The 23129-nt window shown below is 39.5% G+C and overlaps 2 protein-coding genes across 2 annotated transcripts; both read right to left on the minus strand.

Moving 5' to 3' along the window:
* Positions 1–8710: 8710 nt before the first annotated feature.
* LOC125111376 (olfactory receptor 52N2-like) lies at positions 8711–9673 on the minus strand. Its single transcript, XM_047753319.1, has one exon. The coding sequence runs from the start codon at positions 9671–9673 to the stop codon at positions 8711–8713; it is 963 nt and encodes a 320-aa protein (XP_047609275.1).
* A 12388-nt stretch (positions 9674–22061) lies between these two features.
* LOC125111642 (olfactory receptor 52N2-like) lies at positions 22062–23024 on the minus strand. The gene has a single exon (XM_047753659.1). The coding sequence runs from the start codon at positions 23022–23024 to the stop codon at positions 22062–22064; it is 963 nt and encodes a 320-aa protein (XP_047609615.1).
* Positions 23025–23129: the final 105 nt, after the last annotated feature.

Here is a 23129-nt window from a genome sequence, read left to right on the forward strand (position 1 = left end):
AGGGCATTTTACGTTCTTTAAAAGTGATAGTTTCCTGGACAAGGAAATGGCTTAGAGGTGAGTAGAGGGCTTGGAAACCAAAGGTAAAACAACAACAAAAAAGATTTTTAGGAATGAGAAGTAGTGTTGAAGTTCCCTTGGCATCACATTATCTAGATCATATTCCATCTCTGGTTCTTACCTAGTATGTGATGTTGATGAGTGGTTTAGCCATTGCGTACCTTCTTTCTCAACATGAAATGAGCATATTAGTTGTGTAAAGCTCAGTAACTTGTCAATATCATTCAATAAGATAATTTGCATATTGTGCTAAAACTGTGAATAATACACAGTGAATACTCACTAAATATTAGCAACAACGCTATTGTTGTTATTACTATTATTTTCATTTCTTTCCTCGGTATAAACATCCCATGTGATCAACTCACCTTGATTAATAGATGTAAATTTGAATGGAGCCACTCAGACCTGCTAGAACTCAAGTGCTATTGTGCATTTTAGGGCAGGAGAGGTGGTGTGAGATTTTGAAAACCTCAGTTACATTTGGTGGTTGAGAAAGAAACTTTAGAAAGCAAGCGTAGTTACTAGAGACTCCAAGAGATTAAAACATATTCTCCTATCTTACCTGACCTCACTCCGGTCTGCCAAGCACGGACCCGGAAGAGCTAGCCCATAAAAGCCTTGTGAAACCCTTCTTTGGGGCGCAGACTCCAGAGAGTCATCTCCTCTGAGCCCGCCGGCGTAAAAAACCTGAGTTCCCCAACTCAAAAAAAAAAATATATATATATATATTCTCACATCTTAGAAAAAAAATTATAAATGTCTCAACCCCTGAATGAAATCCAGGGACATCCCATCCAGCTAAAGCCCCACAAGGCTCTCGCTAAAAAGGTAGCAGGTGAGCATGCGGCAATTGGAGCTCCTGCAAAGAGAGCTGGGGTATATGAGATGCCACCTCTGATGTCTGCCTTCTTCTAAGGTAACCAGAGGGTACAAAGCTGCAAGACTGAAAAGACTTAGATACTAGAATATCAGAGGAGGGAGAATCTTAGGGTCTGCTCATCTGGCTTGTAAACTAAGACTGCTGGTGGAAAATTCTCAGGCTCTTCCAAATGTCAATGTCATATAACTAAACAATCTATCCATCTGCATTGAATCCTAAACAGAAAAACAGATCAACTCAGTGCCAGTTCTCTCCCCCGTGCTTCAGTAAGATTTCTCTTTACACCCTTTCTGCCAGACGATTCTCAAAGAGGCCCGTGAATTCTGCTATTGGGTGAGCTATTTTTAAACTTACAATATATTCAAAAGAAGAACAATCTAGATGAATCAGGGTTTTCTCTTGGAAAATGTGAGAGCAGTGTTTTATTGCATCCTTATTTCTAGAGACATGGACACTCGGATTCCAGGCGTTTCCAGGACTAATTAGCTGGATGGACTTGAACACATCTCAGATCTTCCTGTTTACAATTTTCATGGCTTTTAATAAAGGGATGGTGGTAATAGTACATATTAGGAAGTGTTAGGAAGGTTAAATGAGAATTAGTCCTCCCGGTGGTGCCTGGTATCTAGTAGGTAATCAGTACATGTTATCTATTATAATAATAAAAATAATTGTCAGATGATATGTTAAAGTATCGTTTATTTAACAGAGATTTATTGATGCCCTTCTAGTTTGTCGAGATACATTAGTGATCCAAATGTACAAAATCCTCTCCACTCACGGAGCTAATATTCTGACGGAGGTTAATTTCCACAGTCAAATTTATATTAATGCCAAGGATATATGTTACTGTCTCATTTTATATATGAAGAAATGTTAAGTGCAGGGTAACTAAATAAAAATTGCGTCAACAGAAATTTAAAAACTGGTAGAGTCAGGGTTCAAATCCAAGTTTGTCTGACTTTGTAGGTTTAATCAATCTATATCCGTTGCCTTAACTTACTGATTTTTGAGGAATTGCATAAATGGGGCATAACTAGCTTAATTTATGATGACATGGGAAGAAAGAAAAAGCTTTCTCTTAATAGTGTCTTAGAGAAGAGATAGAATATATGTGCAAAGTTACAGAAAGTCAGTCTTTAGAAAGGGACCTTTGGAGAGAGAACTTATTGGTGATATAGCCAGATTCTTATTCCTGGACTTGTTTTCATAGACATCATATGAAACCTAGTAGGGGAGTTGCATGAGACTATTTCTATGGGAAGGCTCTTGGAAGTTCCTTACAAGTGCCTTGTAGGAGTCAAGTCTAGTCTTCAGTCATATCCCACTGCCCACAAGGACCATCCCAGTGGAAGCAGTTCTGAATGTAGACATCTATCTGTCAAGGCAAACAACACCCTCCCTTTGGAGCTCGCTCTTACCTGGGCTTCTCTATCTTCAATCAACTCTAGGATAGTTTTACATTTGGTCTTCCCATCGTAGCTCAGCGGTAACCAGGATCCACGAGGATGCAGGTTTGATCCCTGGCCTCACTCAATGGGTTAAAGGACCTGGCGTTGCCATGAGCTGTGGTGTCGGTCAGAGACAGAGCCCCGATCTGATGTTGCTGTGGTTGTGGTGGAGGCCAGCAGCGGCTGCTCCAATTTGACCCGTAGCCTGGGAACTTCTACATGCTGTGGGTGCGGGCCTAAAAAGACAAAAACAAATTATTTCACAATTAGGGGAATGTTGTTTCTTAGTCCCAAACAGATGGTCCTCTATTCTGGCTGGAGTTAGGAGGAAATGCTGAGCTTCCAATCAACTATGTCTCAAACACTTGCCTTTCTTGTACTAAAACCTTTACATTTTTGGAAGATGCAAGTCTTTGGGCATCACCCAAACTCACCTCAGTGTGGGCAAAGATGAGACTCATGAACATGACTGAGACTCCTGAGTGTCAAATGGTTCTACAACAAACAGCTTCCACCTCTACATAGCATCTCTGTATCCTCTGAGGATTCTGCGGACTTGAGGGTTTACAGCTAATTGGATTTCCACATTTGATGTCTCAGAGGGCTCTGGTTAGAGGAAAGATCCTTTGGGACTTTTGAAATTACTTCTATATTCATCAACTTTTATATCTATATTTATCAGCAGGAGTGAAGATACAAAACAATAGGCATATCAAAGTTAACTATCTTCCTTGGCTGTGGATTCTAACCAAGAGACCTAATAGTCATTAGAATTTTTGTTTTTCATTTATCTTACTTTATAAAATAATGGCTTAAGTCAGTAATCATAAAATTCCAAAAATACTAAAACTTATTAATGCATATAAAATATATTGCAAATATGCTCATGATAATATTTTTCATAGAATTGTTTTTATATATATGTATTTATGCATAATAAATTTCATGACAGAGAGAGAGACAAAGAGAGACACAGAGACAGAAACTGAACTGCACCTGAGGCATGTGGAAATTTCCAGGCCAGGGATTAAATCCATGTCACAGCTGTGACCTGTGCTACAGCAATGACTCTAGCCATTGCAGTGACAATCCTGCATCCTTAATCTGCTGTGCCGCAAGGGGTTTCTCAGGAACCTTTATAGATGCACCATCATTTCAATTGCTTTCCAGTTATTTCAGAATCAGTCTTCTTCACAGAAAAATAATAATAGGGAAACTCAGGTAATAACAATATACGTAAAATAAATGCAAAGCTGTTCTGTCACAATCTCCATCCAAACACTCACATACACACACCCTGTGTTTGTGTGTGTGTGTTAAACTCAGAGCAATTGTGGAAATCCTCTTAAGTAGCCACTGAAAGTGTATCACAAAACTCCCCTGATACTGTAACTCTAACACAGTTTTAGGGAAAGTTTAAAACTGTACCACTTTTTTTTTGCAGAAAAGTTCATTAGTTTCTAATTAACTTATGTATGTACCAAGTCTATGACCCAGCAATTCCATCCTTAGGTTTATCATGAAGATTAATAAAAATATACGTACACGAAAGACTTACCTGCCAATGTTCATATAACCCAAATGTTAATGAAGGGAACTTGAATGCATGGTATGTTCCTTATGATGGAATGCAATGCAGAAATCATAAGGAACAAACTGTTTTTTCATACAACATGGATGAATTTCCAAAACATATTGAGCCAACAAACCCAGACACACAAAAACAAATTTTATGATTCCAGTTGTATGCAGTCCTGAGCAAGCAAAATTATAGAAATTGCCCTCTGGGGATTAATAATGACCCATAGGAGGAAAAGGGAAATTTCTAGGGTGGTAGACATCTTCTTTACCTTGTTTCCTGTGGAATTATAGGGGAAATGAATGATGAGAGGGTTCTTAACACCCAGTTTGAATTTGCAGGATCTGGTGAAGGCATATAAATTTAAGAATTACCCCTGAGAAGGAACAAGAAGTATGCAGCAGTGAAACCATAAAGAGATCTGAGAAAGCCACCAAATTCTCCACCAGACTGGCTGGTGCAGGTTTTTCTCTCCTGAAGTCAGTGAGTAAAGTTAAGTTGTTACCAACTCAAAACAGACTGCTATAAAACTATAAGGTGTTTTTTTGTAAGCTTCATGGTAACCACAAGCAAGAAACTACACTACATACTCAAAAGATAAAGGGGAAGAAAGCAAAGTATTTGACTATGAAAAAACTTTTAATCACAAAGGAAGACAGCAAGAGAGGGAGAAATTAACAAAAGGACTAGCAGGAAAATGATGAATAAGATGGCAATGATAACTCCTTACCTATCAATAAATGCATTAAATTGTCCAATCAAAAGACACACCTAGGAATAAACCTGACTAAGCATGTGAAAGACTTATATGCTGAGAACTATAAAACAGTGATAAAGGAAATTGAAGATGAGTCAAAGAAATGGAAAGGTATCCATGCTCTTGAATTAGAAGAATCAATACTGTTAAAATGAACAAATTACCCAAAGCAATGTACAGATTCAATGCAATCCCTAAAAAAATACCAATGGCATTTTTCACTGAACAAGAATAAATAATTTAAAAAATTGTGTGGAAACATAAAAGACTCCAAAGAGGCAAAATAATCTTGAGAAAGATGAACAGAGCTGGGGGATGTCATGCTCCTGGACTTCATACTATACTACAAAGCTACAGTAATCAAAACAGTGTGGTACTAGCACAAAAACAGACACATAGATCAATAGAACAGAATAGGGAGCCCAGAAAAAACCCAGTCCCTTATGGTTAATTAATCTACAACAATGGAGGGAAGAATATACAATGGAGAAAATATAGTCTCTTCAGTATTGTTGCTGGGACAATTGGACAGTTACACGTAAGAGAGTGAAGGTAGAACATTCTCTAACACCATATACAGAAATAATCATTAATCATTAATCATTTATCCTTCATTAATCATTTATCCTTCCATCCTGTCTTAATTTCATCTTAAAATTTGGGCTTTTCAGTACCCTATTTATAACATCTCTGCCTTTTCCAATCCAGTTCAGCACTAAGAAAACCCACAGGAGGCAAGGAAGTTGGCATTTAGATACCAACAGTTCTATAACATACATTAGGGAAAATAGGATTTAGATCTTCAGTCAGAAGGGCTTGTTTATACTTTGCCCCCAGTTTAGGCAGACTGGATCACCCAGTCTCTAGCACAGAAACATGCAAACCTCTAAGGGGGTGGGGCTGACTACCAACAGCAGCCATGTGGACCGATCAGAATGCAAGGTCTGTTTAGACGGGGGATTGACCAGTAGGAGGGATCAGGGCTTGGCATATATCGCACTCATATCAGATGCCAAAACCTGAAGCTCTTCTTATTCAGATGAATGGGAATAAGAACAGAAAGTTAAGAATGTTGGTCCAATGAGGTCCCTACACTTGAAGTAATAATAGTGGAGAATAATTGTACCCCCCCCCCAGTCTCCTGTCTTCCTTTCCTTACAGTTTTTGCTATTTGCTCTTTCCCACCCTACCGTGTCTTTTGTACAATATTCAGATTCTGTTAACCTTCCTTAAATTTTCTCCCTCCCCTTCTTTTCTTTTTCTTCTACTTTTCTCTCTCTCTTTTTTCATTGTGCTGGTTTTTCCTCTTTTACGACCCTCAAATCCCAGCTTTAAGAGCAACTGGAGTTCTGATCACTGCCTCGGGTTGCAGGGCTTTCCTCTCGGGAGCAGTACTTTGCAAACTACCCCATTCCACACACAAAACTCTCCCTAGACAGAACATCCAGTGCCACTTTGCACCCTCAGCCCCATGAACAATAGCCTATAAACTATTTATGCCCTATTGTTATCTGGGGGCTTAGGGTGTGTTTTGGTGCATGGAAATAGCATTGCTTGGATAAAGAAATCTGTGCCTTGATCATTTAACATGTAACTACCCAACGTGTACACAGATACGCACAACTGTCTAGTTGCTATGGACACGCATTGCTCCAAAGGAATCAGGGGAAATCCTAGACCAATAATCAAACCTCTTTTCAATCTATTAAAATGCCTTTGACTCCTTATCTCCAATATAGTAATGTTTCATCTCTAATTATCCCACAAAATAATGAAGCCACCTTTGTGCAATCTCGTTCATTTTTCAGCACTTCTATAACTGCTTTGGAAATGGCTTCACGTTATTTTGAAAGACAAGGTGTGTCTGTGGTATTTTTCATTTCAAAGAAAAATGAACATGTCATTCATTGATCCTGAGAGACAGAACTCAGGGAAATAGAACTGAGCAAGATTTTCTTCCATCACCGTCTACTTTATAATTATTTAAAAATCTCTCAGTGATTCTGGCCTGCTGGCTTGAATTCACTTGCGAATCTCAGTGTTCAGAATTATGCTGTTGTAGTTGTTGGTGGCAGTGGTGGTTTCTTTCCGTGAAACCCATTTTTGAGTTTGTAAAGGGAAGATGATGTAAAATTAATTGGAGATTGTTACTTGAGTGCCTCGAAAAATTTATTCGTTGTATTTTATTTTTCCAGATTTTAAAACCGATGCTCTGGTTTTACTCTGCAGTAATGGTTGCCTCCCTTGCTCTGTCCCCACAGCTTAGGCCTATTAACGTTATATTTAAATTTTAATTTAAATGTCCTGAGATTCAAACAGTCTGGCTGTCTGTGTAGCTCATGTGCCTCATTTATAAATTGAAGATAACTGTAGGTAGGTCATTTTGAAGTAAAAGTTCAGTGAAATATTGTATATGAAGCATTAGTATAATACCTGATATATTTATATTTTAAAATGGCAGTTGAAGTGATGTAATTTCTTGATCTGTTTACTAGGGCTTTGGCGTGATTTAAATAAAAATATCTAATGAGTAAAATTTATCAAATCCAAAAACATAAGTCCAGGAGAAAGAAACTTTTCTGATTATCAGCTTATAATTTTTATTACACAGAAACACTTTTACGTAATGTTCCTGTTTTTAAAACTCAGGTTTTGCTTCCAAGCATGAAAATTTCTTGCAAAAATACATGACGTGATTAATATATTTCACCATGATTTAATAATCCATAATGTGATATTAAAATATATTCTTCCTACTAGCAGACAGTAGGATTATAATGCTAATATTATTAGTATCTCTACCTCGTTTGTATCCATTGCCTGATCACCTTCTATTGCTCCAGTTTTCTCTTGGGATTTCTTCACTCTTCATTTGATATTGCTGTTTCGGACCACCACACTTATTATTCCTCTCTCACTTCTATTTTCTCCTTGTTTTTTCCCAGATATCTAAATAAAGTACCTCTCCTCATCATTGTCCCTGACCATTTGTCTGTTACTTCTTCTACGCTAATGCTAAGGAAAACCATTAGTCCAGACATCCTCGGTTGGCAGAATATATAAATTTTCTTTAAGTATCTTTTGCTGTACTTATAAAGCCTTTCCTCAAATAGCTGTCAAGTATTGTTTTGTGTACCTTTCAAAAATCCTGCTTGAAATCAACTCAAAGGAGTACATTCTAGATTATGGTGAACTCCTGCAGTCACATTACTTCTGCTTCATTTATGTCTACACGGTATAGTTATAGATAGCCACATAATTTCTGAAGAACCAGGATGCAAAAAATAAGTTAATAGTCAAGGCTTTTTTTTCCCCTTAAGATATGCAAATTTCACATAAATGTGGTATTAAAAGGATGACAAAGACCTCTGGAATTCGGCCCAATTTGGGTGCTCCTTGCTTCCCTGGACCTCCGAGGACAGTTTGCTTCTGTGCCTTCCCCAGTCTCCCGGAGCCTCCCTGGGCATCCGACTTCCCTGGTCTTGACTCTACACTCCCTCCCAGTGTCTAGACCAGAGTGCCTTAATCCTCAAGAGATGACTTCCAGTTGCATATTCCCAGTATTCTACGCTGTGTGTCCATTCAGCAAGGTCTGACGAAAGTTAAACTGTGTGGGAGAAGTTCTCACTGTGGCATAGTTGGTTAAGAATCTGACTTCAGGGGTTCAGGTAAAAGCTCTGTCTTGCCTTCGATCCCTGGCCCAAGACCTTCCATATGCTAGGGAGAAGCCATAAAAAAGTAAAAAATAAAGTTAAACTCTCTTTGGGAAATGGAATTGTTTCCTGTCTAGTTTATTTTTCCATTAAGTTAGAAGTCTCAGATTAACAATTTTGGAATTTTTTCCTAAATATGACAGCAGAGCATTGTTAGGTATTTCTTCTGACATCATGACATCATGGCTGCTGAACTGTGCATTTATTTTCTTCCTGCCTATAGTTGTCTCTGTCTTTAGGCTACATGCAGAATTCCCTATCAGAGATTCACCTCCCACGGAAAGCATCTTTCTGTCTAGTAAACAGTTTGATGACCCCCTCACGGATCTGCTTGGTCTTCACTCCATAGACAATTGGATTCAAGGTGGGAGGCAGCAACAGGTAGAGGTTGGCTATTAAAATGTGGACGTGGTGAGGGATGCTGCGTCCCCCAAAGCGGTGAGTGAAGAAATTGAAGAAGGCTGGGACATAGGTGATGACAATAGCACAAATGTGGGAGGTACAGGTGCTAAAAGCTTTGTGTCGGGCATCCGCAGATGCCAGATTTATTACAGCACGAACAATCATGGTGTAAGACAGGGAAATACAGAACATATCAAACCCTCCTATCAGTAGGGCAGCTATGAGACCATAGACAGCATTAATCTTGATGTTGCCGCAAGATAACTTGGCCAGAGACATATGGTCACAGTAGGTGTGTTGAACGAGATTGCCCCTGAAGTAGGGAAGCCGCTTGATCAGGAAAGTGAATGGCGTCATGAGCAACACACTTCGTGTGAGGGTGGCCAGCCCAGCCCTGGCAATGGTGGTGTTGGTGAGGATGGTGGCATAGCGTAGAGGGTAGCAAATGGCCACGTAGCGATCCAGAGCCATAAGCATGAGCACGCCAGACTCCATGCCTGTCAGCATGTGGATGAAAAACATCTGCACGAGGCAGGCGTTAAAGTCAATCTCCTTGAGGTGGAGCCAGAAGATACACAACGTACTGGGGACAAAGGAAGTGCAGCCACTGACGTCTATGAGGGATAGCAAGGCGAGGAAGTAGAACATGGGCCGATGCAGAGCCTCCTCGTGGCTGACGATGTACATGAGCCCACAGTTCCCTGTGACAGCAATGAGGTACATGAAGCAGAACGGCAGGGAGATCCAGACGTGTGCTGCTTCCAGCCCAGGAATCCCACTGAGGATGAAGTGTGTTGGTGTCAGGCTGGAGCTGTTGGCTCCATGCATGGTGGTCAACTGCAAAGCATGTTATTTTCAGGGTCAATTTCAGGGTCAATAAAGATGTCCTGTACAGGAAGATAACAGTGAGACTGCTTCCGGTCAGAGCAAAAGATGAATGAGGATTTTTCACAACACAAAAATAAATTTAGGGGAAAACATCTTTTGGTATCCAGGTACCCAGACTATGTTATTGAATCCTAACGAGTGGTCCCAAGTCTGTAACTGAATCAAAAGAATGAAAACATAGTTCAGACATAATGACAACGACCTGGTCTTGCTTGGTTTTATACTCTAGACTCTTTCTGTATCTACCTGCTCATAGTCCCTGGCTGTTTGCCTGTCCTTGCTTTTGTCCTGTTGACCTAGTTCCAAATGATGGACCCTGTTTTAATAATGATATTCTTCTTCATTCATATAATTTCCCTCCTTCCAAGATGGTCTTTCCTTTGTGCCACTGGGTTTTCATCAAATTACGTGAGCATCCGATTATCGTATACATACATTATGAGTTTAGACTTTCTATAAATCTGGATTTTCCAAGTCAGAATAATCCCGGACATAATATTTGAAAAACCAAAAGTTACATAATGAGTCACAGCTTACAAAGCACAGCCAGAGGCATTTGCACTATATCTGCAATTGTTTCTTCTTGATAACAATGAAAGATTTTAGTTTATATTATCCAATTGCATAGTTAAGCTCTAATTAGTTCTCATGGTGTCTATTGATTCTCTCAAATCTTTATGTAGATAAGCAGGGCGTATATATGTATGAATGATCATATTTTTATGTCTTCTTTTAGTATATTATTTCCTGCTCTCAAGTAACTATGAAGAATTATATTGGTGGAATATAATTTATAATTTATAATTTATAAGTAATTTTTTTTTTGTTTTGGGAACAGTCAGCTTTCTATTTTTCTTCTATGTTCAGGGACATGGATCTAGCCTGAAGGTTTTTGATTAAAATTTTAAAAACTTTAAGATCTCTTTTTAATTTTTTTTTTTCTTAGAGCGGCACCCATGGCACATGGAGGTTCCCAGGCTAGGGGTCCAATCGGAGCTACAGTTGCCAGCCTACACCATAGCCACAACAATGCCAGATCCAAGCCACATTTGCAAACCACACCATAGCCCACGGCAATGAGAGATCCTTAACCCACTGAGGGAGGCCGGGGATTGAACCTGCAACCTCATGGTTCCTAGTCAGATTCGTTTCCACTGCACCACGAGGAGAATGCCCCTTTTTAATTTTTTTAAGAAAAAAATTTTCACTAATACTTTTCAACATTCTTTACTTATCTTTAAAAATCATTCACCTGAGTTATTCATTTTCCCACAGCATTATATTGTATATGTTATTTCATGTTAAAATTATTTTATGTAATTTTGTTACATTTTAATCTTCTCCATAGTACAGATTTTTCCAGAGTTCTAATTTTGTGTGTGTATTTTGCAACTTTTATTCAGAATGAATCGCTTAGTAAGATTAACCGAGCCCCATCCCTTTTAGAAACTATAGCAATGCGGCCTTCCACAGAAAGAGTAGAAGTTTTGAGTTCCCATTGTGGCTCAGTGGTTAACGAATCCAACTAGGAACCATGAGGTTGCAGGTTCGATCCCTGGCCTTGCTCAGTGGGTTAAGGATCTCGTGTTGCAGTGAGCTGTGGTGTAGGTAGCAGATGTGGCTCGGATCCCACGTTGCTGTGGCTCTGGCATAGGCCGGTGGCTACAGCTCTGATTAAACCCGTAGCCTGGGAACCTTCATATGCCGTGGGAGCGGCCCAAGAAATGGCAAAAAAGAAAAAAAAAACAAAAACAAAAACAAAAACAACAACAACAAAAAAAATAAAGAGTAGAAGTTCTACTAAGTGAACAGACACCAAGACCCAAGACAAGGTCAGCTGGAGTGAGTTTATTAGTAGTTAGAAAGACACAAGTACACACATCACTGAACACTTAAAGATTAGTAGAGAAAAGCAGTGCTGCTCAAATTGCTCTTTCTCTCTCATTTTGTGAGATCTAGCCTAGGGGTCTCTGCAGGACTATTTGGACCATTACTCTAACTTATGGAAAAAATTTTAAATGATGCTGTATACATAATATCCATATATAAATCAAGATAAAAGCAAATTTTTCTAGAAAGCCTAAAGGACTAGAATGGCAGACCTTTTTTTTTTTTTTTTGCATTTTTCGGGCCACACCCACAGCATATGGAGGTACCCAGGCTAGGGGTCAAATCAGAACTGTAGCTTCCAGCCTACACCACAGTCACAGCAACACAGGATCCGAGCCACATCTGTGACCTACCCCACAGCTTATGGCAATGCTGGATCCTTAACCCACTGAGTAAGGCCAAGGATCGAACCTACATCCTCACGGATGCTAGTCATGTTTGCTAACCGTGAGCCATGATGGGGACTCCCAGAATGGCAGACTTTTAAAAGCAATTTTCTCAACTGTAAAATCTTTTAGCATTAAGAAGAGTAAACGTGGGGATTTTTTTTTTACCACAACTGGAACAGTATCAGCAAAATACTATCACAATTATTGTTAGTATGAGTACCATTATTTTGCTTTATAAAATACATGTGCGTAAATCCACGTCCAACCATCTCCTTAGACATCTGACTCAGATCAAAAGCCAATATCCTTATATTTGTGTAAAACCCCCCATGCAATTAGGAGGCTTTTAAATCTCTGAATGTGTCTCCTATTCCTCTGACTCCCTCAGTCCATCTATACCTACTGAAGGGGTCTCACACTCAACAAAGATGCAAAATTCAAGGCATTTTCACTGCCTCTTAAGTTCTTCCCCAGGCAATACATTCATGGCATGTGTGTTCAAAAAGCTTAGCTCTTTACTCAGGGTCCACCTCAACGTGAAGTTTTTTTAACCTTCCAGTTGAAAATGCAACCCTCAGAGCCCTGCCATTCGCGGCGTAACATCTCCCTTTACCAGCTTGTCCCTCCAGTACAGCGGTTGGTGCTGCCTGCAACCCCTCAGCAGAAGGTAAACTCTAAATGCACAGGCAGTTCTGCCTATTTTATTCATGGCTATGTTGTCTCTTACACTTAAAATAGTGATTGGCGCAGAAAATTTTGAGTGAACAAATGATTTTGAAAAGCTTTTTTGGTTGATCTTCTTGCTTTGCATAAATACCTTAACAAAATAGCATACTGAAAAAGAAGCATGCTTCTAGAGGAAGAAAAACATGGTTTCGAGATGTCTGGAGTGCTAAAAATTTTTTTAAAAATAAATAGAAGATATTTAGATTTGGGACGTATCCATGGAATAGATGCAAATAACTGCCTTTGTATTATATTTATTCACCCTAAAGGCATACATATGGTGAACAGGGAAAGTTATAGGGAAGCAGATTTGGGTTGCATGTGTTCCTTTATGCAGATGGAAATATCTAGAAAGATAACAAGATCACTGTCATCAGATATATTCAAGCAAAGGGAGAAGGACATGTATCAGGAATGCTGTCAGGAAGTTGGGCTACGTGGTTACTGGAATTCCTTCCAGCTCTCTTTTTTTAAATTGAAGTATAATTGATTTGCAATACTATATTCAGGTGTACAGCGTAGGGATTCAGTATCTCTGCAGATAATTATACATTAAAATTTATTACAAGATGATGGCTGTAATTCCCTTTGCTTCACAATATGTACTTCAGCAAAAGTCTTACCATTTCCTAAGGAAGACTCCTCCATCTATGGAGCGCAGAGAAGGTTTCTATTATTGTAGAGAAACATCCTTGGCTGTAATATGATCGTTGGTCTTTGTCATATCAGCATCGTGTAGTCGTCTTCCTCCAGGGCCCAAACTACATTTAAATCTTTTCCCCCACTTCTGCTCTCTCTTCATGGCAGTTTGCAAATCCCTTTGGTGTCAGAAGTCTAAAGACGGAGATAATCCAATCTTCCTCATTCAACCACCCTCGGATTTAAATCTTTCATATTTAGTAGCAGCTGGGCAGCGTGTATTTCTTTTTTTCTTCTGAATCACCCAAACTCACTATAATGCCAGATGTCTTTATGACTCTACGTATGATTCATCTTGCTCAGAATCACTGAACTGTATTGGTTGGTGGTTTCTCTGGGGATTTTCCAAGCAAAGAGAGAACATTTGTTTTGGAGCTGCACAGACGGATACTCCATAGGTCTCTGATGAGAGAGGAGGTCCATTTAGTTTTGTTGAAACTAGATCTATATTTAGAATGTAGTTGAGGAGGGAGAGGGGAACCCCAATAATAACCTTTAAATTTTAACATCTTTTCTCTGATGGGACATATGAGGTGTGTCTGTTATTCACTGAAATATAAACCTGGGATTGTATCTGACTTCCCAATGAGCTTCACTTCTACCTAGCCTCATAGCTTTTGTCATAGCTTTAGCTACATGGCATGTATGAGGCTCAAAGCTTTCTCACATATGTTGAGTGAACAATTCTAGAATGTTCTGGGCTAGAGGCTCATTAAAATCTGTTTTCAGTAATAAGGCACATTATGTTTCATTGAGATACTGCACTCTTCCTATCATTAGAATAAGAAAATAGTTCTGTTATTTCAATTCTTAAGGTAAAATTTACTTTTTGAGGATGGGTTTATTTTTCTCTTTAGTGTTGGTCATGAAAACTTACAATTTAAGTGTAGTAGACATAATTACTATCTATGAGCAATTTCTCTTATATTGATAGTTTCATTTGTACTAAATGTAGGAAATCAATAATTATAGGCATGAATATTTAATTGAAGAACTGATTACAGAGGCTTTCCTACTTGTTTTGAAAAACAGAAATTCATTCTAAGTATTTAAATACATTGTAACATGGAGTTCTTGTTGTGGCTCGGTGGTTAACGAATCCGACTAGGAACCATGAGGGTGCGGGTTTGATCCCCGGCCTTGCTCAGTGGGTTAAGGATCCAGCGTTGCTGTGAGCTGTGGTGTAGGCCGGCAGCCACAGCTCTGATTAGACCCCTGGCCTGGGAATCTCCATGTGCTACGGGAACGGCCCTAGAAAAGGCAAAAAGACAAAAAAATAAATAAAAATTTAAAAAAATACATTATAACATGAATCTTCTCAGGCTGTTGGTAGGATATTCCAGACATCATAATACTGTTACTTGCTTGAAAAATCTTGTTCTTGGCTATGGGAGCAAATGAAACACATGTTTATCAGAATAATTTAAAAAATCAGCTTGTATTGAAACAGGTTTCCTCACAACCCAAATGAACTAATATTAGATTGTAAGTGGCTCAGTTCACACGAAATATTGATCTCTTAAATGCATTGCTTTTCATTCCTGCTCCCTCTTCCTCACCAGAAACAGAGGAAACTCTTTAAAGCTGTAATTCCATTTAGCAGATAGACCTTTATCCAATCTAAGGAAACAGAGACTGGATGAAATATCATACTTGGATTTGTAAAAGGGAGTGCAGAGCTAATGGAGGTTGAAACAGGGAGTGATCTGGCATAATGGTACATCTTTCTTCTAGAACAGGCAGCAACAAGGCGCAGAAACCCAGCACACTGAGGCTTTTCATTGGCGGTGAATGAACCCACTTTCCAAAGTCACAAAACAAAAAGAAACTCTAAGCATGTGCCCAGGGCTGTCTCAATTATTAGAAATTTGGTGAAGTGTAGCTTCATTCCAGAGCAGATAGCTACAATAAATGAAAAGCTTAGAGGCAAAATTTCCTCTTGAAATATGCTGTTACAATATTGATAGTATTAGGTAAAATTACATTTATATAAAATGAATAGCAAACTGGCAGGTGGCAGATGTGCTTCAAGTCTTAGGAAGTCCTAGGCTCTACTAGGCAATTTCTGAAGGTAGGAAATTTTTGAATGTCAATATATGCATTTAGGAGTTCCCATCATGGCTCAGCAGAAACAAATCTGACTAGGAAGCATGAGGACACAGGTTCGATCCCTGGCCTTGTTCAGTGGGTTTAGGATCCAGTGTTGCCGTGAGCTGTGGTGTAGGTCACAGATGCTGCTCAGATCTGGCTTTGCTGTGGCTGTGGTGTAGGCCAGAGGCTATAGCTCCGATTTGACCCCTAGCAGGGAACCTCCATATGCCTCCAGTGTGGCCCTCTAAAAAAAAAAAATATATATATATACATATATATATATATCTATGCATTTAAAGACTTTTTTATTTTGTTTTGTTTAGTCTGTTTTACTAATTAAAAACTATATTAAGCAAGTGTACATGGTTACATGTATTATGCATATGTTACAGTTTCTTATATTCTTATGATATAAATGACGCAGGTGTGAAAGTTTAAACAAGGTCTGTTCATCCACGTAGGAGTTACTACGCACATTAGCCGGGAGGGGGTGACAGCACATGGCGTGATGTCTTGTAACCACGATTCTTCTGTGTTTATGGGTGGACTGAAAAAGAAAGGAGTGGACAAGAGATCCAAGTGATGAGAGGAAACTAGACAGGCTTTTTTTTTTTTTCACGTCGTATAACCGAAACTAGGCTTACTATTAGGTAAATGAGGTACGACTCCTAGAAGATAATAGGAAATGCTCCTCAACGTTGACCTTGCCATTGATATTTTGGATATGGCACCAAAAACATATTCCCATTGGAAATTCCTGTTGTGGCTCAGTGGTAATGAGCCTGACTGTTACCACTAGTAATAGCATCCATGAAGATGTGGATTCGACCCCTCGCCTCATTCAGTGGGTTCAGGAGCTGGCCTTTCTAGACTGGCAGCTGTGGCTCCAATTGGACACCAGGCCTGGGAACTTCTATATGCCACAGGTGTGGTCCTAAAAAAGCAAAAAAAAAAAAAAATCACATTATATATATTATATGAAATCACCATGTTTATTTATACTTTAAATATATACAATTTTATTAGTCAAGTATACCTCAATAAATTTGGGAAAAATAAACATTAAAATAAAATGCTGCTAACCTAATTTACTTTGAAAAACAACATGGCACCAATAGCCTGCACAATACTTTTAGAGCAATAAAAGCAAATGAACAGAGTAAGGGCTGCAGAATACACAACTGTAGGAAAATACCACAATTTAGTTATTCTTTGGTTGATAAAGGTGAAGTGTGGGCTTTGCATTTTTGTATTTTGGGGTTTTTTAGGTCTGCACATTGTCATATTGCTTTTTGAAGAGAAAAATCATACACGGATTACTTTATCTACTGAATATTGAGGTTCATTCTAAAATTATCATAATTAATATGATGTAGACCTGGAACAAAATAAACCCTTTGAGCAGAAGGAGTGTCCTAGAAAGTAATTTACACATGTGTGAACACGGAATATTCTCCAGATTAGTACTGCTAAGTGGAGAAAGAATGTTTTACAATAAATGGTGCAAAATCAACTGGATACTCACATGCAAAAAATAAACTTTTCCCCTGACTCGTGTTATACACAACCAAAATAAGCTGTATGGTAGTTTGTAATTAGAATGATAAAACAATATTCTTAGGCAGTAATATGTATTTGTGCACTTGAGAGTTTTACACCCTAAAACTTTTCTTAAAAATGACACAAAATCTAAGAATGTGTAATTTTTAAAACTGTTTCCTTGTTTTTATGTTGACAAATTGGTATGATTTTTTTTTTCAAAATTTCTTTTACGCTTGAGTCCACACACATTCTATTTTTCCTACCAGTTCTTCTGCCTCTATTTCATAGAGGAATATCTGTTTTAAGTTCACAGGAAATATTTACAGAAATGTTCCTGGAAAAAATTTTTTGGTATAATAAAAAAATAAAAGCAGAAAAGTGAACTACAATAAAATTAAGGAATTTTGTTCCTCAAAATACAACATTTTATGATAAAAATGGAAACAACAGATTAGAAGAAAATACATGCCAACATATGTAACTGACAAAAAGACGTCTAAAAAATATTTAAAAAAAAACCCTATATGGAGTTTCCATCGTGGCTCAGTGGTTAACGAATCCGACTCTCAGTCACGAGGTTGGGGGTTCAATCCCTGGCCTTGCTCAGTGGGTGAAGGATCTGGCGTTGCCGTGAGCTGTGGTGTAGGTTGCAGACTCGCTCGGATCCCGAGCTGCTGTAGCTCTGGCGTAGGCCAGCGGCTATGGCTCCAATTCGACCCCTGGCTTGGGAAACTCCATATGCCGAGGGAGTGGCCCAAGAAATGGCAAAAAGACATAAATAAATAAATAAATAAATAAACCCCTATATGCTAATAATGAAAATAAAATCTAAAGATAGATAGGCAAATGTCTTTAGGTGCCACCTGCTCCCCTCACTAAAAAATATTCAATAGCCAGGAATTTATGACCATGAATTCCATCTTCTTTATCATTAGGAAAATGCAAATTACAACGCTAATGAGTTCCCACTGTGGCTCAGTGGTTAATGAACCAGACTAGTATCCATGAGGATGTGGGTTTGATCCCTGGCTGCTCAGTGGGTTAAGGATCCAGTGTTGCTGTGGCTGTGGCATAGACCAACAGCGGTACCTCTGGCTCTACCCCTAGCCTGGGAACCTCCATATGCCAAAGGGCACAGCTCTAAAAAGACCTAAGTAAATAAATAAACAAACAAATAAAATCCTAAGGCGGTGCCACAGCTCTGATAATACAAAATATTGGGAACAATGTAGAATACCTAGAAATCTCACTCCATTGATGAAGTTTAAAGTTCACCTTGGAACCCAGTAGATCCTATATACCGAAAGTGGATACCACAGGATCCAGAAATTCAGCTCTTCCGTAGTGAACTAAAGAAGTGCACAAATATTTGCTTCAAAAGATACAAACAAGAATGTTCACAGTAGTCTTAGTCATAGGAGTTTACCCCCCCAAAGCCCTCAAGAATATACGCATGAATTGCTGTGGATTCACAAATCAGATTATTATTTAGGAATGAAAACGAACCAAGTAATGCTTCCCAGAGCAGCATGGATAATTTTAAATACGACTGTTGCCATTTAAAAAAATCAGAACAAAATTGACTCTCTTCCGAAGTTGGGCGTTGCAGCACATAAATCTACATTTCTTGTTCATCGTCTCTCCTTTCCTTCCCTTCTCTCTCTCCCCCTTCCCTCTTGTTCCTCTTTTACCATTCTTTTCTTATCTTTTCTTTTCCTTACTTGTAACCTGCTATTTCTTGTTTATATCTCAACCGAATTTAGGTTTTAATCATTATTGTAAATCAAATATGTGCAACTATCTATTGCAATGTGTCTCTTGAAGTGCTTTTTTCTTTGTGTGAGATACATTAGTTTTCTAAATTATTTTATTTGCTCCTTAATCATAATTTTAATTTTTACTTTTTCTATATTTCCTAATTAAACTTTCCTTTACTCATTTATCATTGTTTGATACCAAGCTGTTACTTTATCACTGCGTTCTCTAATCTGGCCATCTGCTATCTCTGTTATATGATTTTTTCCCTCCTTCTTCATGGATTATATGGAATTAGCCCATTTTTGAAAACTTAATAAGCAGTCTTGTCAATCTATCAGTAAACATTTCCTTTTTTTTTTGTCTTTTGTCTTTTTTGTTGTTGTTGCTATTTCTTGGGCCGGTCCCGCGGCATATGGAGGTTCCCAGGCTAGGGGTCGAATCGGAGCCGCAGCCACTGGCCTACGCCAGAGCCACAGCAACGCAGGATCCGAGCCGCGTCTGCAACCTACACCACAGCTCACGGCAACGCCGGATCATCAACCCACTGAGCAAGGGCAGGGACCGAACCCACAACCTCATGGTTCCTAGTTGAATTCGTTAACCACTGCGCCACGACGGGAACTCCAGTAAATATTTTCTATACCTGCAATAAGGTTTTCATTGTCCTGCAGGCTACTTCTTCTCTCTTTATCAGAACCTTACTGTAGGCTCAACACAATTGTGATTGTCTGTGGGGGTATTGCTTTCCCTCTGTGTTCATTTCCAACCAGAGGCAGACCCATCTCTTCTCAAACATGGAATATTCACATCTGTGCTGCTTCACTCTTATCCTTGTCCTATTTAGCCATGGAGGGCAGAATGCTATACAGTCTCCTGCACTCCTGTCGGTTTTAGCCAGGTTGGATCAGTGTCTCTCTCTTTCTTGAGGGGTTAGTCACCACCCTGGCGTTAAATGTACATAATCCCCAGAAGTTATTTCCATCAATGTTTACCCTCCCCATACCCCGCCTGCGGTACTTATTAGTGAAGACGAATGGACTCAATTTATTAACATATGCACTTACCTATTTCTTCTCCTTTTCAATACATACTTCTGATCTAAATGTTTTCTATATTTGCAGTTGTCCCCAGTCTGTGGAAAGTAGGTGTGTACATTTATCTGTGTGGGTTAAAGAATCAAGAGAGATGCATGAAACGCCGGAATGTGCGTTGAGGACTCCTACTGCCATAGGGATAAAATAATGGGAAGCAGGGAGGAAGATCACTGCTGGAAAAGTCTTTGTAGGTGTCTATCTTTCCGGCTCCATCTGTAGTGATATGTGTTGCATTAATGCTTCTCAGACTATCAGAGTACTAACATTTATTTATTTTTCTGTCTGGGCTCGTGAGCAGAGCTATTTGAGTTCCCAAAGACAAGAGAGTGGTTCCAGATTCTAGGCTTCATGTTACCCAACTTTTAAACCTGGGCAATAGATTCCAAACACTGAAGTCATTCAAGTAAAGTTTTTTATAGGCTGTGGCATCTCACCTTCTGCTTGCCTCCGTGATCTCCCTTTTTTCTCAAGTCTTGACTTCTTTTTTGCTTTTCGTTTTACTTTCTATAATTTCAGAAACGTATTTAAGTCAGTATTTCCGTGTGTCTGGAGTGTCGGGGAAACCCTACGCTCTTGTTTCTGTTTTCATTACTACCCTGGCTGTAAATCCTCAAAATACTCCATGTAGTAAAATATCCTAACACTTACACTAGCATTTTTAGGGTAATCTAATTTTAAAAATCCTCTGTATTACATGTCACAATGTGCAAAGTTTCTAGCAGAGATATAGCATAGTTTTCTTATTATGTTCAATGATGATTTTTTTTTGGTCTTTTTTTGTCTTTTCTAGGGCTGCTCCCGTGGCATGCGGAGGTTTCCAGGCTAGGGGTCTGATGGGAGCTGCAGCTGCCGGCCTACACCACAGCCACAGCAATGCAGGATCCGAGCAGGGTTTGCGACCCACACCACAGCTCACGGCAATGCCGGATCGTTAAGCCACTGAGCGAGTCCAGGTATCCAACCCTTAACCTCATGGTTCCTAGTCGGATTTGTTAACCACTGAGCCACGACGGGAACTCCTACTTTCAATGCTGATTTAAATATGTGCCGTTCACAGTTCCCAGTAATGACGTATGGTTTGGACTGACAATAAAACTTATTAACCTCAGAAGGTTTTCATACAGAACTAGACTTCCTTAGTGTACGGAAGGATATGGGTCATGGAAATCAGTATACCATGTATCTTCGGGTCGAAAGGCCCAGCAATGATCCAAATGCAGCTTCTTAGCTTTCCCCCTTTTGCTGCATGTGGACAGGGCCTGGTTGTAGGAAACAAGGCCAATCAATGCTTGTGAATGACATAATGGTGGAAACTTTCTTTGAGAGGTCAGCTTCACCTTGGAGTCAAAATTTAGAAGATTTTCTGCTGTGGCATCTCAGCTGAACAAAAGTCTGTAGAGCCAGTCCAACTCCAGTGTTTGTAGACTTTGCTGGTCCGTCTCCTATGTTTTCTACTGAGACTCCGCAATTATTTCAAAGACTTGTTCCAGGTCTGCTTCAAAACCTCCTAGAGTTATCCCTAAGAAATAATTTATTCTATGGTGTTGTGGCTCTATTCCCTTGTTTATCCTATTTTTCATTTAGAGCATATTGACTCAAATATATGAATATCATTCTCCCTAATAGCAGAAATTCAGTACAACTTAGGTAAATATGAGATATTTTATGTAACAGAACGAAGCTCTACACAAATTATGCAGTGACAAGCATAACTGAGATAAATGAAGTCACTAGAACACATGAGAACTTTATGAAACAGACTCTTATAGTTTTCTCTTTCTATAGATTTCCTCTAAGACAGGTGAACCCCTAACAGAGTATCAGGAACTTTTTATTTTGTGTGGGTCCATCCCATTTGAGATTTGTTCAATATGCAAAACACATTAGGATTCTAAGTAACACAATCATTTACAACAGCTTTGAAATTACTGTGGGATTCCTTTTAAGGAAAAAAAATCTTCAAATCCAGAAGGCATGTTATTTATTTATTTAATTAATTTCAATCATCGATGAGTTCAACCCCAAATTCAATTAACATGATAGCAGATATTCAATGAATATTGCTTTCTGCAATCTATACTCAAGACTCTGTCTAAACCATTTTTGTCTTTTCTTGCGTTTACATAGTCACACCTTAATCTATTTCATAGCTGAGATATCTTTCTCCTTAAAAAGTAGCTTGATGACTTCTTCCCGGATCTGCTTGGTCTTGACTCCATAAACAATGGGGTTCAGCATAGGAGGTAACATCAAATAGAGATTAGCGATTATGATATGGACATGGTGAGGAATGCTTTTTTCCCCAAAACGGTGAGTAAAAATGGTGAATAAGGCTGGAACATATGTAATGACAATAGCACAGATGTGAGATGTACAGGTGCTGAAGGCTTTGTGCCGAGCATCCGCCGAAGACAGGCTCACCACCGCCCGCAATATCATAGTATAAGACCCTGAAATACAGAAGATATCGAAGCCCCCAATCAGGAGTGCTGCGAAGAGACCGTAGACAGCATTGACCTTGACATTGCCACAGGAGACCTTGGCCACGGCCATGTGGTCACAGTAAGTGTGGGGAATGGAGTTGCCACGACAATAGGGCAGGCGCTTGGTAAGGAAAGTGAAAGGGACGATGAGCATCACACCCCTCAGGAACGTGGCAAGACCAGCCTTGGTGATGACAGGGCTGGTGAGGATGGTGGCATAGCGTAAGGGGTAGCAGATGGCCACGTAGCGGTCCAGGGCCATGAGCATGAGCACCCCGGACTCCATCCCCGTCAACATGTGCACAAAAAACATCTGAGCCAGGCAGGCATTGAAGTCTATCTCCTTGAGGTTGAACCAGAATATGCACAGCATATTGGGTACCGTGGTGGTGCAGAGGGTGGCATCGGTGAAGGAGAGCAGGGCCAGAAAGTAGTACATGGGCCGGTGCAGGGCCTCCTCGTGGCCGATGAGGTAGAGGAGCCCACAGTTGCCCCCGACAGCAACGACGTACATGAAGCAGAATGGCAGGGAGAGCCAGACGTGTGCGGCTTCCAGCCCAGGGACACCACTCAAGATGAAGAATCCCGGGGTCAGACTGGAGCTGTTGGCTCCAGACATAATGACGGCCAGGAGGAGGGCATTTTACGTGCCTTGGCAGCAACTGCTTTCTGCACAGGAGAGAGAACTGGGGTTGGACTAAATGCAAGAGAACTGTTGGGATAG

The sequence above is a fragment of the Phacochoerus africanus genome, chromosome 11 (genome assembly GCF_016906955.1).
Source record: "Phacochoerus africanus isolate WHEZ1 chromosome 11, ROS_Pafr_v1, whole genome shotgun sequence".
NCBI classification, from domain to species: domain Eukaryota; kingdom Metazoa; phylum Chordata; class Mammalia; order Artiodactyla; family Suidae; genus Phacochoerus; species Phacochoerus africanus.

Excerpts from the sequence above, each read along its gene's own strand:
- LOC125111642 (XM_047753659.1), bottom strand. The coding sequence starts at position 23,024 with ATGTCTGGAGCCAACAGCTCCAGTCTGACCCCGGGATTCTTCATCTTG.
- LOC125111376 (XM_047753319.1), bottom strand. The coding sequence starts at position 9,673 with ATGCATGGAGCCAACAGCTCCAGCCTGACACCAACACACTTCATCCTC.